General features: G+C 36.1%; 1 protein-coding gene and 1 long non-coding RNA gene across 2 annotated transcripts; one reads left to right on the forward strand and one right to left on the reverse strand.

Moving 5' to 3' along the window:
- Positions 1-7,345: 7,345 nt before the first annotated feature.
- LOC311079373 (extracellular superoxide dismutase [Cu-Zn]-like) lies at positions 7,346-12,969 on the forward strand. Its single transcript, XM_084108731.1, has 2 exons — positions 7,346-7,467; positions 12,187-12,969. The coding sequence occupies exon 2, from the start codon at positions 12,202-12,204 to the stop codon at positions 12,853-12,855; it is 654 nt and encodes a 217-aa protein (XP_083964857.1). The 5' UTR covers positions 7,346-7,467; positions 12,187-12,201; the 3' UTR covers positions 12,856-12,969.
- On the reverse strand, positions 8,393-11,598 carry LOC311079374. Its single transcript, XR_014605400.1, has 4 exons — positions 11,479-11,598; positions 10,987-11,107; positions 10,713-10,790; positions 8,393-9,737 (listed from the first exon to the last, which is right to left on the reverse strand). It is a non-coding gene; the product is annotated as an uncharacterized lncRNA (long non-coding RNA).
- Positions 12,970-16,647: the final 3,678 nt, after the last annotated feature.

Genomic DNA, 16,647 nt, shown 5'->3' on the forward strand with positions numbered 1-16,647 from the left:
ACTTGTCATTTACTTCGTGTTATTTTAATGTGTTTGTAGATTTATTAACTGAAACATAACAGTGAAATAAATTAAAATAATTTACCGTAAAATTAAAACATTTTCAGGACTTGCAGTTACTAGGCTAACCGATGTTAGTCGGTTTAAGCATTATTTCTTATATTCAGAATTAGGCTTACGTTGTTATGATTATCAGTTGAATTCTTTAATAAATAATCAACCACAATGCCTATTACTAATGCCGCAGCAAAAATAAACCAGTCGAATTTCAAAGTCGTTCGCGAAATTACTATAGGCTATACCGGGCAAGTGACAGGGCAAAACAGCAGCAACTGCGGCATTTTAAAAGGTAAGCTTCCTATCTGTTTATTTAAAAAAAAAAAAAAAAAAAAATTAAAAAAAAATCATTATTTGAACAAAAATGAGACTGATTGAATATGTTAAAATATAAACAAACAAAGCAGAGAATAAAACAAACTTTTAGGGAAAAAATATAGGCCTATTATGCTCAGAATTGGTTAACATTAACGAAAGCAAAATATGTAAAAATACATTTCAAACAAAATAAAACAAAACAAATTCGTGGCCGAGTGGTAGGCTATAACTTACGTTTCAAATCCCGAACAAACATGGGCTACTTTTTTATTATTAATTTGATTTGATAGTTCTAAAATATTGCTACACCATATTGTTTTTTTCTCCTATAGCCTATAGGCTATTAAATATTTTATATTTTTAAAATAAAATTACCATTCATTTCCATTTTACATTAGGGACAATCTTTTTCCAACAGAATGGCTGAATTAACATCTGCATAATAATAATAATAATAATAATAAATAAATAAACAGCACAAGGTCTTGTAAAAACACTTTTTTTATTTTTTGACATAATTTTTTTTTTTTTTTTTTACTTTTAAAACAGAGAAAATAGTAGACCTAGGCTATTCAGACGATATCTGTGGTCAATGCATTAACAATAGACTCTCGGAGCTTCAAACGATCTGAGATCGAATCTCAGTATAGCCGACAGTGTTTATGTTTTTCCGTTCATGATGCTTAAATATGCATCTGTTTATTAAAGTCAATCATCTTGTTTAATTATCAATTGTACATTAACATAAATTTGCTACATTCCAGTTGAGCCGCTGCACGCTATGACATATCTGATGAAGGAAGACTGTCAGCCGATTGCACCAGAAAATGAAGATGATGAAGCTCGTCTTTAATCTGCTAAATTATGTTTTTTTGTGTGTGTGAATCATTCACGAGATTGAGATGACTGACAGTAATACCCGGCCATAGCAACGGTAGACATTTTCCAAAACAGATCGAACAAATCAGAAAAATACTTTCAATACAGTATTGCTTTCAATTAAAAAATAAACAATGAAAATGTAAAAGAAAAAGAAAATTAATTAAGTTTGAAAACCCATCGCACATTTCAAGGTATGAATAAAGTGTCGGGACAGTTTTATTTAAACAGGGTTGCATCGATTCGATAGAGTTTATTCCCTTTGCGATGCAAAATAAGAAACATTTTACATTTATTGTCAAAGAAATTGCAGCTAAATTAAAAAATGAAAACGGTACAAAACGAAAAAAAAGTTCAAAGCAACATAAATTAAGAACAGGCGTTTTTCTTTGCCTCTCTCGCGCTGGATATTTTTTTAGTAAGTTTGGTCTCCCTCACTGCGCGCGGCGGGTCTTTTTCGAAATTAAGCATTTCAGCGTAAAAAACACCATACAGCTGATAATACTGTATATGTCGCTGTGTGTCATCCACACAAATCACGAAAGAAAAAACTGTAACAAATAGCTTTTGTTCCTTCAAAGATACAACATGCCTTGCTGAATTCACCTACAATAAAACGAGGTGGGTCGCGAATTAAATAGCTCTGTATCTGCTAAATTGAAATTGTGTGTGGAAAACCTTTAAATACAATCAATAAAACTACAATATATAATTTAATAAGATATAGGGCCTACTGTATATAGGCTATGGACTTTTGGAGATTTTGAGATTAAACCTTAAAATAACTTTGCCTTTGCCTGCTCATCAGGCTGGCTCCGACACTCTCCATATGAAAGACGGAACATTAACACCTCTGTCCTGCACCCCCACGATAAAGCAACTATTGCCTTCTCCAAACCCCCCACAGGCTAGCTGAGTTTGCAAAACAAAACAAAGAGTTTGCCACTCGTTGTGGTGTGCCAAAACACTTCATTATAAACTTCAATATTTCATTCAAAACAATCTCAAAACGCTTTGTGACATTTTGAAAAGCCGTGGATGCATTACTGCCACTGGAACCATGAACGCAAATACTGGTTCTGATTTTATTGTTTGTCGTTTAAACGTCATATATATATATATATATATATATATATATATATATATATATATATATATATAGGCCTATATATTAACAGAACTGCTTTTGAAATTACGATTGGAATTATTATAGGCTACAGAAGTAAAGTCATTGTATAATATTTGTTCCTTAGTGTAAAATGGAAATGCATGGTGATTTTATTTAGTAAATAGGCTATAAGCAAAAAACTATGTTTTAGAACTAGACAAATCTCTCTGCATCAACAATAGACTATAAAATGCATTAATAGGCTAATATAAAAATATCAATAGTCTAAGTTAGTTCGGGATTCGATCCCGTGTCATCTAAATGATCATAACGTAAGTTCAACCACTCGGCCACGATTCACTCGTTGCGACATGGCCTAACGTTCCAGTGTGTGTTCGCTCACACGAGCGAGAAGCGCTCTTCATTCAAATGAACGCGCCGCCGCGTTTGTCGAACACTAATTCAACATGCCAGAATAAAACCTGGCTTTGGAACAATGCATAGCGCCACTCGTCGTGGTCTGTGCCAAAAAATTATAATAATTTAGTTTCATTTATTTCAGTGTTAGTGTTTGAGTTAAAAAAAATCCTCTACAAATTATATTAACACAAAGTCGGCTGTAAGAGTCCTTTATAGGCTAAGTAAAAAGCAAAGGGCTTACAGTCTTAACATTTAGGCTACTTTGCTTAAATTCGATACATTTATTTTCAGTAGGGCCTAATAAATTTGTAGGGATGTAATTTCAGTATGCTTTACCAACGCTATGTATTCAATTAAAGTTCCAAGAGGTCTGTTATATATTTCCTTCCCAGCTGACACTAATATGCAAGTGCACAGCAAAAATCACAACTTGTGCTTGCTGCGAACGCAACTTATTTAAGGTGTCTCAACTGTACACAGTCTACCCTACAGTGTGAATTCGTTACAAGGTTTCATTTAATTATTTTTTTTCCATCTATGTTGAATATGAAAAGTGAACAGCACGAGTAGCCTAAGATAGGATGCATTAGGCTATATCGAGAGATGGATATGGAGTGGGTCAGACATGATTTTGACCACTTCATTAAAGTCCGCGTGAACCGGAAGTTGCAAACGACTTTTCTCCAGTGCTGTGACGTATTTCCCAGTGAAAAGGAATATTGAACAGAGGGCAGGGTTTTACTCTAGCGCTCCTCCTCTCCATCTCTCGCTCATAGCAGACTAACGGTTTGAGGGGAGTGGTTAAGCGTTTCCCAAACCAAGCCGTCAAACATACGTCATCAGGGAAGGTCCTCCAATGCAGAGGGGAGGGGCATTTTCAGATTTTGATTAAAGATTACAAAGCCAAAAAAATTTTTTGTGTGGATTGACTTGCATGGATGAATTGTTCACCACAAAACTAACAATTTAGGCAAACAAAGTAAATATGGTCAATTTTGAATTCATGTGGACTTTAAGTTTTGTTCAGTAGAAAACCTTTCTTTAAAGTGAATTTCGTTTTCTATAAATTGTATCTTAATTTTAACCAATTTTTCATCAACCAATTGCCTGTAAGTTGCCTATAACTCTTATAAGTAAGAGAAGCAAATATAACAGACACTAATCATGGAGGCGCCCGCGCGGTCACTTGCGTTGCACGTCAGCTGGAGCGCATCTCATCCTAACTTAACGAAACTCAGCGTATGCCTCACACAGACATGATAAATACATCAAATACACAAAGCTTGAAATGCCTTCAAACGAAATAATTCAAAACGAAAAGAAAAGGCTACTCTCTGATAATCAGATTATGTCTTTATGTGCATTTATCTCTAGGTGCGTTCACTACAAATATGGCGATCGTCAAGAAAACACTAGTTTATTGATAAAAATCAATGCACGCATCACCGGATTTAAATACACAACTTGCTTGTTGCACGCACACATATTATGTCGACAAAACGATATTATGATATAACGAAATATTATGTTGAAATAACATTATTATTAATAATACATCTTTTAGAATATTTGATTAAATGCTGATTGTTGCGCTTGTTCAATTTAATAAAATTAAAACTTTAATTGTGATAATTCAAATAGGCCTAATTGAAAATTAAATATTTAGTGGCCAAGTTTTGCTAATTTATTATATAGGCTATTATATGCCTATTGCCTATATTAAGTAGGTCATATTAAGACAAGGCATATATTAAGTTATTTTAGCTGTTATGAGAAAAAAAAAATCTAACGAAATCTAAATTCATAAATCAAATAAATCAAAAAAAAAAAATTCTAACGCCAATTCAACATGCCAGAATAAAACCTGATTTTTGAACAATGCGTAACGCCACTCGGCCTGGTGTGCCAAAACACTACATTTTAAACTTCAATGTTTAATTCAAAACAATCTCAAAACGCGTTGTGACATTTTTTTAAAGCAGTAGCCAAGCCAATATAGATTAAGGGCATTGAAACCAGGATCTTAACTAAAACGCGTTCCGCGTAATCTCTCAAAATTTATGCCACACTACTCCATGTATTTTTTTTTTTTAAGGACTGCTTTTGAAATCACTATAAATTACTATGCAATTGTATCGCTCACGAGAGCTCTTCATTTATCTAATTCCTCAATAGAATAGTAAAAATATTCAGCGTCATTGCTCCTAATATCGTTTCTATTTTTAACTTTTGATTCTATTTTTTCAGTTCTAAAATTGATTCTATCTTTAGTTCTATTCTGTCGTAGTCTTATAGGCCTATTTATATATATGAAAAATATGCCTATTAGGCTTAGGGTTTTATATTTAACCCACTTACATTTTAAAATACGGCAATTGCTGCTGATTTGCACAATGTCCCTTTGCGCCACCTGGCGGTCATTTCGGGAACGACTTTGAAATGCGGCTGGTTTATTTTCGCCGCGGTGATTTCGCCGCGGCGGCTGGCGCGGCGGTAATAGGCATTCTGGTTGGGCACCATCTGTAGATGCAGAATATAACGCTTTAAAATGTGGACACAATTTAAGTTCATCTCCAGTGTTTAGAGACAACAGACAGAAAAAAAGTTTTACAATATGGTTACCATTTAAAATGTTCCTCTTATTGAATTTTTGTTAGCCTATTTGTTGTTGCATGTGTTGTAGTTCCATTTGTAATATGTTGTAGAGTTCATTAAGATATTTGAAATTCAAATTTCATTCAATTTCATGTCAACACAACATGTTCTAGTTGTTTTGAACTTTACACATGCATTGAGTGAACTGATGAGTATTACTCATCATAGCCCATCTATGTGCTTTTGGGTCTGTTAAATATGCTGTGGTATATGTTTGTGTGATGTGTTAATAAATCATGTGTTTTTAAGATCCATTTTTGATAAATTAGGGATGGGTCACATTACCTGAAAAAAAATTTGTCAGGAGTGCATGATCTCAAAATGTTTATTGGTATATACCTTGCAAATAACACATATCAACTGTATTCAAAATGAAATATTAAAGTCGGACCTTAAGGTTAACAAAAGTAATAAAAAGAAATAAACATCTAGGTACTGTATCTATCTAAATGACAAGTGTCCCACCTTACCTGCATTCAATCTACTAAAAGGGGATTTTAACATCGATGCCATAGAACAGGGATAGGCAACTCCGGTCCTGGAGGGCCACTGTCCTGCAGAGTTTAGCTCCAACCCTAATTAAACACACCTGAACAAGGCAATCAGTGTTTTCAGGATTACTAGATAGATACAGACAGGTGAGTTTTTATCAGGGCTGAAGCTAAACTCTGCAGGACAGTGGCCCTCCAGGACCGGAGTTGCCTATCCCTGCCATAGAAGAATCATTCCCTCAGAAATTTGTACTTCTGCCTTCAAAGACAAGTACAGTTTTTTCAGTACTTTTAACAACTTTCCTAAACTCTTAACGCACCAACACACCTGCAACACACAATTGGCAAAACAGTTTATTTCATGCTCAAAATCACACACTGTAAACTAAACTCCAACACTAATTTTCTAAATACAATAATACACTATGCCTACCAGAACACTGCAAACATGTCTCCAAATCAAATCATTTTTCAAAACACTAACATATGTAACATAGCTGTCCAACAGGAAGATTTAGTCAATCATAGCACAATGTCATAAAAACACTAACATCAGATGGAATTACAGAAACTGCATTATTGTATACGTGTCAGGTATGCCCTTATACAACAGACAGTATATTGTATTGATCATAGATTGTGTTTTGCACTGCAGTTTCTTTTGAAGCCTCTCTACATTTTTGTTTTGTTGGGTTTACTGTAGGTCTTTTGCTGCAGAAATTCAATAAAAAAAGACCCATCTCAGAGTGCTTTATAGAATGTTCGGTTACAGTATACCATATGATCATGCGATTGAAAGAACCTCAACACCTGAGTGTGTTTCCTAGATGGGAATCAGCTGTGATTTATATTATTGCATAATTGTTTCTCAGTAACAATAGGATAAAATACAGGGGATATATTTGGGTTTCAATTCACAATATAAACAGCTGTTTACCTTGACTTTAGCCTGTTAGGTTCAGAACATGGTGTTATCTGTTCTGACACACATTGTTTAAAGCATCGGTAAATTTGGCAGTAAAAATCCATTGTTTTGGTCTTGTTTGAGCTTGTGTGTAAAAGAAGTTCAAGCATTTTAAATTTGTGTTAATTGTATGCATTTTGTGTTAAAGCAACGAGAAATGTGTTAATAGTATAGGTTACATAGACGGATGTAGTGCTAACTGTGTTAAGAGTTTTGGAAAATTGTTAAAAGTATTGAAAAATCTGTCATAGCAATCGTAAAAAAAAAACTATAGCAGTACTTCTTTTAATAAACACAAAACACTGGAGAACACATTGTGCAAGACAAAGAACTGAATAAACTGAGTGCTATATTTAAACAGGCAAACAAAGGGAGCTAAATGAAACACAGGTGAACTTAATTAGTGACTAACAGACTATCATGGTTAACTTGTAGCTCAACATGAGTTCCTATAAGAGCAACCAAAAGGAACATTCTCTCAACCCCAGGTCAGGACTGCACACGGATTAAGTGTTGTAGTATTTTTGTGACTGCAATATTCAGGCTCCACACGGATTGAGGACAACTTTTCAGCTGTACGGTAGTGCACCTTTGCTGTTTTAGGCTTGTTTTGTTTTTGTTTTCTCCATTCCAATTTCTCCTTCAACTGACTTGATTTAGTACAACTAAAAAAAGTTTAGTTTAAGCAAAAGTATAGATATTATCTTTTATTTTACCTGTCCTTGTGAAAAATATCAGAATCAGAAAATCTTAACTTTTATATTTAATATTAAATAACATGTAGGCAACAACAGCTCAAATTAAGTGTACTTTTAAAGCACAACAAAAAGATTTTCAAAACATAATATACTTTAAAGTGAAACTCTTAGTTTGGCATTATTATTATTTTTTTTTTTTAAAGTGTACATGTACTTAATGTCACTCCTGCCAGCAGAAGCCCTATCATGGCCACCAGAGGGCTCTTCTCCCTAGACCTTTTCCATTTCCATGAACCTTTGCCTGGACTCATTTTAGTGTGATTGCATCCACCTGTATGTCATTGGTTTGTATCATGGGAACTTTGGCTGGCAGGTGTGACGCTTATGAAAGTATATGTATGTACACTTAAGTGGCTTTTTATAATTCATCAGTGTTATCTGCAAGTTTTATTTATTATTGTTATTGTACATTCAAGATACTACACACTGTAAAAAAAAAAAAGTTGACTTAACTTAAAATTTCGAGGCAACTTGCTGCATGGCTTTTTTGAGTTTACTCAACTTTTAAATCAAGTAGTTCACTTAACTCAATTCACTAAGTAAAGTCACATTTCTCCCAACTTAAGATCTTTTGTTCAGCTGATTGAGTTTTTGTAGTTAAAAAAACTTAGAAAATTCTAAAATTTCAACTTTTAATGTTATGTTAACTTAACTTAATAAAGTATGTTAAGTGGACTAAAAATGTGTTTTTAAACATTACAGGTTTAAAAAAATAAAACTACTACATTCTTGAAATTTTGTTGAAAGTTTTATTTCTGCAAAAAACAATGTTCAACAGCTATACTTATTCTTAAAGTAATAAAACAAAATGCAGAAAAAACACTTTCTTTAACATTCAAAGTGTTATCACATTGACACGTTCTATGCGTAACATTTAAAATTGTTAACATGAAACACAAATGAGCAATGTAAGTGCAAGTTAAAGCAGCACGCTGACTTTTTGGGACTTTAGCTTATTTACTGTTTCCCCAGAGTTAGATAAGTCCATACACACCCTTTTCATCTCTGTGCATGCCGTAACTCTGTCTGACGCACCCACCACTAGCCTAGCTTCGCACACAGACTGGAGGTAAATGATTCAAACTAGCATACCAATCCCAAATAAGTGACAAAATAACACCAACATTTTCCTATTTACATGTTAAGATTTGTATAGTTACAGCTAGTATAAATAACAAGGTCTTTTTTTTTTTTTTGTCACATATTGGGAGCAGTATGCTAGCTGGAGCCATTTGCCTCCAGTCTTTGTGCTAAGCTAGGCTGGCAGTGGGATCGTCAGACAGAGTTACAGCACACACAGAGATGAGAAGGGCATGTATGGACTTATTTAACTCTGGGGTATACTGTGAATAAGCTAATGGCCTAAAAAGTTGGCGTGTTCCTTCAACGTTTGGGCTTAAATTGCTGAAACAGTGGCACAATGTTTTTCACAACCTCAAGTTTACAGTTTAAATACAAGTCACAGTAAAATCTTAGTTTTGAGGTACTAGCAGAACAATGAGAGCTCATCTCCATGAACACCTTCAATAACCTCAAAAGAGTATTTCAGTTTCTCTGGGTACTCAAAATCAACGGCAAACAGAAAGCCGAACAAGTATATGCAAGTGCAGGTTAACGTTTGGCCTTAAAGTGCTGAAAGAGTGGCACAATGTTTATCACAATCAAGTTTACAGTAAAAAAAAAAAATTCAAACAAAATGCAAGCACATTTCAAAAAATACAAAAAAAACCTATGTACTTTCATCTTAAATGCTTAAGATAAATGCAACATCACAGTAATAGCTTATTTTTTAGGGACATTACCCTAGGAGAACAATGAGTGCTGCCCATCTCCATGAACACCTTCTCAATAACCTCGAAAGTGTATTTTAGTTGCTTCGGGTACTCAAAATCCAAGGCAAACAGAAGGCCGAAGAGGTAAGCAAGTGCAGACTGCAAATCTGCAGCATCTTTCAGTACAATTACCTCCTCCAACACAACGGAAAATTTGATGACACTGGGCAGTGTGCTGGGGCAGGCATCATCTTCAATTACAATAAGGATTCCCACCTTCATCCCTCTGGTCTGTCTGTCCTCTGGAGTCTTGTCCTGATGATAATAATAATAATAAAAAAAGAATAAATCAGTATCACTTGACACCAACAACAACAACAACAAAAAAAGGAACTATTAAGTAATTGATGTGCTCTAAATTTTGCAATCCCACCTGCAGAATCTGCAAGATGTTAATAATTTTATTAAGTACATAAATACACAAAATACAATTGGCTATTTTTTCAATTTAGTACTGCCCTGAATAAGCTACATCACAAAAAAGCAATTATAATAACCAAGATGGTATATTTTCAGTTTCATTAAAATTCAAAATATTAGAGATTTACAAATTGCATACAAAATCATTGACTGAATCATGGTGTATTTGCAAAAATATACTTTAAATCAATAACTAATGAATAATCAAAACAATCTGTTTGTTGTTAAAGGAGAACTTCAGTCAATTTTAACATTGAGATAATTTTACAGTACATAGAACAGTGTACACTGTTGGGTACTGTCGAACAGTCGACCGAAAACAGGATGTAAACACGATGTGTGCTGGCTGAATTAACATCACTTTTATTCATATCTTTTACATCTAATGCAGTCAGTCATATTCACCGTACTCCCTCTTGAAGGAATCACTCATAATGGCTGGGCACTTGAAATGTCATATCAAGGATGTTAAGAGGCTAAAAGCAGGTTTAAAACTAGTCCCATTTAAGTCAACAGGGTGCAAATTTTAAAAAGAGGATAACACGTGTAGGCAACACTGATTTTTGACGTTGTTCACTCCAAATTTACAAAAAAATAAAATAAAAAATATCTCCATGTTAAAATTAATTGGAGTTCTCCTTTAAAGAGGTTGTTCAGAGTAATTTCAACCTAGAGTCCTTTGCACTATGACCATGAGTCAAACACCCACCTGGGTGACCCTAAGGTTGAAATTACTCAGAACCATCCCTTTAACACAAAAATTCCCATTACCATGGCAAGATGATGTACAAGTAATGAAACATGACTCACCTGGCATGTTCTAAAAAGTGCTGAAGAGTCTTCTCTGAGAAACACTGGGAGACCTTCCAGGACGGTTTGCGGATGAGACTGTTACAAAAAAAGACATGTTTGTTAATACAATTTGTGGTAACGTTACTTTGAATTAGATCAAATTAATTACAGACACAAGTTGACATGCATGTTTGTGGAGAGCAGAATACATTTGCAAATTCATTGATTTTATGTGCATATAACGTTATCTGTTAATATCAAATCAAAATCAACTCCATAAAATGATACTTACTTTAAATGAGCCGTTAACTTAGCAGTCTTGTCGATTCCGATGAGTAGAAACACGTGAGAATGCCTAGCCAGGCAAAGGGCACAAGGACACAATGTGCAGATTTTCACTGACTTTGAGTTGTCTGAAATGGGAAATTTATATTAGCCCACGGCAACGCGTGTGTGAATAACATTAGCCTATAAATTCAAGATAAAGAGTCGACTTTAAAATATTTCTTTGGTGTCACGTTATTGCAAAAAATCCCAAACTAAATAAAGTTAGTTTAAAATAAGTGGCGATTTCGAACTTCTTAACTCAAAACGATTACCTCAGATTCTATTATAAACATTTTACATGCTGAATGCTGAAGTTAGGAGACTTGTTTAACAGTTAATCTTGCTCGTAGAAAAAAAAATCATACCATGCATACGTTAACAGGGCTTTGCGATCAATAATACATACTAATTTTACAAACAACTTCAAAATAATGCATATATTCTACTTATTACTTACATAAAATTATGACTTTGAGAAGAAACACGTTGGATGCAGTTGGATGCAAGTAAATCCGTAGGTCTCGCACGCTGATGATCAAAATGGCTCCTTCGTCTTTCCACTGTTTGGTGTTCGCGCGCGCTTCACTGCACATGCGCCAACTTCGTGGTCGTTACAGTGCGCATGCTCCAACTTCCAACCCAACTTGTATGCTTGTTAACTCGCATTTACAAATCGAATTTACAACTAATACTATGTTGGTTCAACAATTGTTGAACCAACGACTTTTCACTAGTTAAGCCAACATTTTTGCATTTAATTGTCCAGTTAACTTAAATATAATAATTAGTCTAACTTTTTGTGAGTTGGATTTTTTACAGTGCAGGTACACATCCAATACAAATAAGTTTTTTTTTTTTTTAATTATTATTATTATTATTTTCACAAGGGTACATAGCAATTTAAAAATTAGACTTTTCTAGACAGCAACATGGTGTCGGCCCACATCTGGTACACATGGATTACACACGGCCCAGATGTGGGCCAGATCTGGTTGCTGTCTGGGTTCTTGTATGGTTATCCGTTGCAAACTAATCTGGTTGTGCTATTTTACCTAATGCAACTTCTATTCTCAAAGCTCCCTGCAACAAAGCTTTGACCTTTTATCAAAAATATTACGTTCTTAAACCAATGGCATGATTTCACTGAATCCACTTTTCATTGTAGGCTTTAAAGATCAACATGGAGAAAATCATCCTAATATTCCCTCTGATATTGCTGGTGCTGCATATACAAGGAGGAGAGTTCCACACGGAGGAGTGTTTGCCTGCCGAAGCTCCACAGCCGGAAGTCGTGGAGTTCGACAACACCATCTATGCCACTTGTGAAGTAACTCCCAGCCCCAATTTGCCACGTAACCAGCCAAAGATCTTTGGGCAAATCCTCTTCAAGCAGGTCTTCCCCAATGGAGATTTAGAAGTGAAAATCAACCTCCGTGGTTTGCCTGCCATCGATCGTCAAGAGCGTGCCATGCACATCCATCAGTATGGAGACCTCAGTCAAGGCAGCATCACTGTTGGTCCTCATTATAATCCAAACGGCGTTGACCACCCTCATCATCCTGGAGACCTGGGCAACTTTGCTTCCGAGAAAGGAGTTATAAGGCAGTTCCTGACGCTTCCAGACGCCAAGCTCTTTGGGCCTTATTCCATTCTGGGACGTGCGGTGGCGGTTCATGAGAAGGAGGATGATCTGGGAATGGGTTCAGATGAGGAGAGTAAACTCAGTGGGAATGCTGGACCGATAATTGCTCTCGGTGTGATTGGTATTACTACTCCAAGTCTGTGGCAGAAGACTGAAGTGCCCCCCAAGAAACCATGTGGAGGAAGGCACTGAGAGTCAAAGATGAGGGAGTCGGATATGGTGGAAGAGCAGATTAAAATAGGATAATCATGATTTTCCTTGTGTATTCTTTGTATGTGTCCTACATTAAAGTATATTTCAGAACCTGAACATTCCCATGTTTTCTTTCTTGGTCTTTTCAGAGGCTTTTTGGCCAAAGCTTCCAATAGTAAATGCACTCTTAAAAAAAATGTAGGGTGAATGCAGGCAAAATGGGTTGTTTAGTTTGATTTACTGTGCTCAATGGGTTAACACTTTCAGAGCATGACAATGGCCTTTAATTAAAGATACACTATTTCTTTAAATGATACAATGGTTTAGGTTGATGCAATATGACACTGGAGGGTGTGGCTAGATCTCAAGGGAGGACACCTTTATTGTTCAAGGTAGACATCACCTCTGACATAAGATTTTATTTTTGAAATTATAAGGTTTCTCGCTAAATGTCAACAAATGGGTATATTATTCTGACAGTTTGTTACTACAGTTAACAGGGAATCAAAATGCAAAATGTCTTGGTTTTCTTGTAAGGTGTTTAAAGCTAGAATATGTAAGATTTTTGTAATAAAATAACCAAAAATCACTTGCAAAGTATGATATATATTTCCTGCAGTTGTGTACTTCCAGTATCCCAAAAGTTCCCAAAGATTTTTAATTTCAGAGAAATTCCCATTTTAAATCAAAGCTGCAAGCAGCATTTATCGGGGTTCAAGCATTTAAGGCCTTTAAGCACAAATGCATAAAAAGACATTAAAGACGTTTCTCAATACCGAGTACACAAAGTTTGGACTTGAGTCCTTGGTAGTTCGGACTGACAAGTTTGACTCAGGAGAACGAACTCCCGAGGACGGGAGGACGCAAGTCCGATAATTCTGCAAATGGAACAGCGGCGTACTTGATAGCGTCACTCAGCTTGCTCTGGCCACTCCGGTTATCTCTTTATAGGCTACAAATAAAACAATATGTTATAAACCACCACTTTGCCTCTTTTCATTTTCATTTAAAAAAGATCTTTAACATAATGGCCACACAAATGAGGTTCAGGCAACGCAATTGATTATCTTCACTGCATATTTACAACAACACGAAATATAAAGCACAACCCTGACTCTTTTTGTTTTCATTTTAAAAATATGATGAATAAAAAACATTATAATATTGATCATTAAAACGAACATTTAGCAAAAAGAGACAGGGTTGTGTCATATATGTATATCCTGTACAGTGAAGAGAATGAAGGCAACATGTAGGCTATTATAATAAAATATTTTATGTTTTAAATATATAAAATAAAATCACATAACCTTTTTTGCTAAATGTCAGTTTTAATGATCAATAATAGCCATTCTAAAAGTGTAAGTAGCCTAAAAGGTATAAGAAGCTATACAATAATAAAGCCAACGATTCAGTCAAACATAAGTCAGCTCTCTAGGCTACATAGTTATATAGACTAACGTTAAATAAAGCTATAACTTCACTTTGCCCTCAGCTAAAACGTTTTGCCAGGGAACAAATAATACATTAATGAGACAAATAAAATAAATAAATCGCCTGTTGGATATACACAAGACGATTTAAATCTCATGTTATACCCATAGACTGTAAAAGGTTATACCACTAGACTAGAGACATCCGAGACAGCGGCAAGTCAGCAGCAGAAGCCGAGGAAAGGCTGTTCTCGGCGGGGTACGAGCGCCGAGCGTCCGATTTCCTGGTTCTCGACAACTCCGAAAACGTCAGATCAAATTTTCAAATAGGCGCTATCTTTATAAATAAACCAAAGATTTGAGCTTTAAACAACTACATTCTCGCCTGAAATACTCTTAAAACTACATTTCGTGACACATTTATAGCAGTATTTTTAAATTACGCGGGGTTTCTCCTCTGCTATTGACGCTTGCTGGTTGGTGGTGTGAGATGCATTCTGGGATACCTGGCTTGTCAAGTCCGCACAAGTCACCTCTTGATGCATCCTCGGTAAAAGGGGCGGATCAAGAACACATCCGGGGATTTGAACTGGACTTGGCTAGATGTGAACTTTGAATTGGAACAGTACTTGGGCAGCGACTGATGACGTTTCACAAGTCCACAAGAACACAAGTACAGACAAGAACGCAAATTGAGAAACAGCTTAAGTTTTATTTGGCAACCATTTAACCACTGACGTCATACATGGAAAAGACCATTTCCAGCCAATTTAACATAGGAAAAATATGGTTTTCAAAGCTTTTTTAACAGTTATAGCGCCACCTATGGTCCGATCTCCATAAAATTGTGCATGCTTGTTTACAATGTTATTTCACATATGCTCACCAATTTTCGTTAAGTTCTGAGTTTTCGTTTAGGATTTATAGGCTTTCGAGTGAATTTTGCCACGCCCATTTTCTAAATGACCCTGTTGTAGCCGTCCAAATGTAAAAGTTCAAAAGTTTTAGCACTTTGTGCTTGAACCCCTAATAATTGCTCGTCCATGTTCACTTTCGCTCAAACATTATGGACCATGGCAAGTAGACTTTGGGACAAAAGGAGAAGATGCCACAAACTTCAACTTGACAGAGGCGTCTTGCATGTACTTTATTAGACAGCTGAGCAAATGTACATAAAACTAATCAATGTCATATAGCTCAACATGATGAAATGTTAGAATATGATCAGTATGTTATTCTAATGTTCATCTAGCTTACTGCTAGTCTCATACAGACAAACAAACGCATAGAATAATAACTTTCAACACACTCAAATGCAGTTTAGTGTGATAGTGTAGACCAAGTGAAACAGCTCTGCGTTACCTCACAAGTTTAATTCACCAAATAAACTGACTTGTTAACCCTTTTCCACCAAGGCAGTGCTGGTGCTGGTTCAGAGCTAGAGCCTAGTTTCAAATGGGTTCTTTGTTTTTCGACACCCAGAGCACCAGCTCTGAACCAGGAAAAGTGGTTCTTAAGTAGCACCAAAACATTGCTGGTCTAGAAGTAAGAACCGCTTGCGTCAGGGCCTGGGGACGGGGTTACCGTGACCAACAAGACGAACAGAAACTTGTGACCGCCATTTCTCAAATAGCAGCTAATCAAGCTAATAACAGCTTGATTGTAATCTCCGTCTATGCAAATTATGGTCTAGCTGCACGAACACGTTGGATTCGCCGTGTTTGGATGCCGATGTAGGTTCGCAAAGCCATGAGCATCAATAGTAACGCAATGACCTCCATTGTTGATGGAAGGCTTGTTCGAGATGCATCGGAGCGGCACGGACCAATCGGAGCTGCAGGAGTGTTTGGAGAGCATACGAGTCCTTGTGCTTTTGGATTGCTTTCGCCGTGCTTTGATGTCATGAGCCGATCGGTCTGCGAGAAGCCGAACCATCTCGAACAAGCCTGGTGTGTTTGTGTTTGGCGCTGCCACGCTAGCATTGCTGGGCAACATGAGATGTATACAGTGACCTTGTGGAAAGGCAAACCGGATCTTAGAGAGCTCGTCAGACGAACCAACTCCGGACTGGCAATACTGTAGCTCTGGCTCTGAACTGGCACCTGGTTCATGCTGGTGGAAAAGGGGTATTTGTGAGTATTAATTCAACACTTGCGGGTAGATCAGTAGAATGAAATGTCCTTATTCCTTTATATCCGCAGGACTCGCATGTGACTCTGATATCTGTCTCTCATTGGCAATGACGACAAGTTCCATAATTACGCTTATGCGTCATCAACCTACACCTTTGTTATTGTAAGAGGTTAGCAAGCCTGGTTAGTACCTGGATGGGAGACCTCCTGAGAAAACCAGGTTGCTG

Source organism: Abramis brama (assembly GCF_963993115.1).
Source record: "Abramis brama genome assembly, chromosome: 1".
Lineage (NCBI taxonomy): Eukaryota > Metazoa > Chordata > Actinopteri > Cypriniformes > Leuciscidae > Abramis > Abramis brama.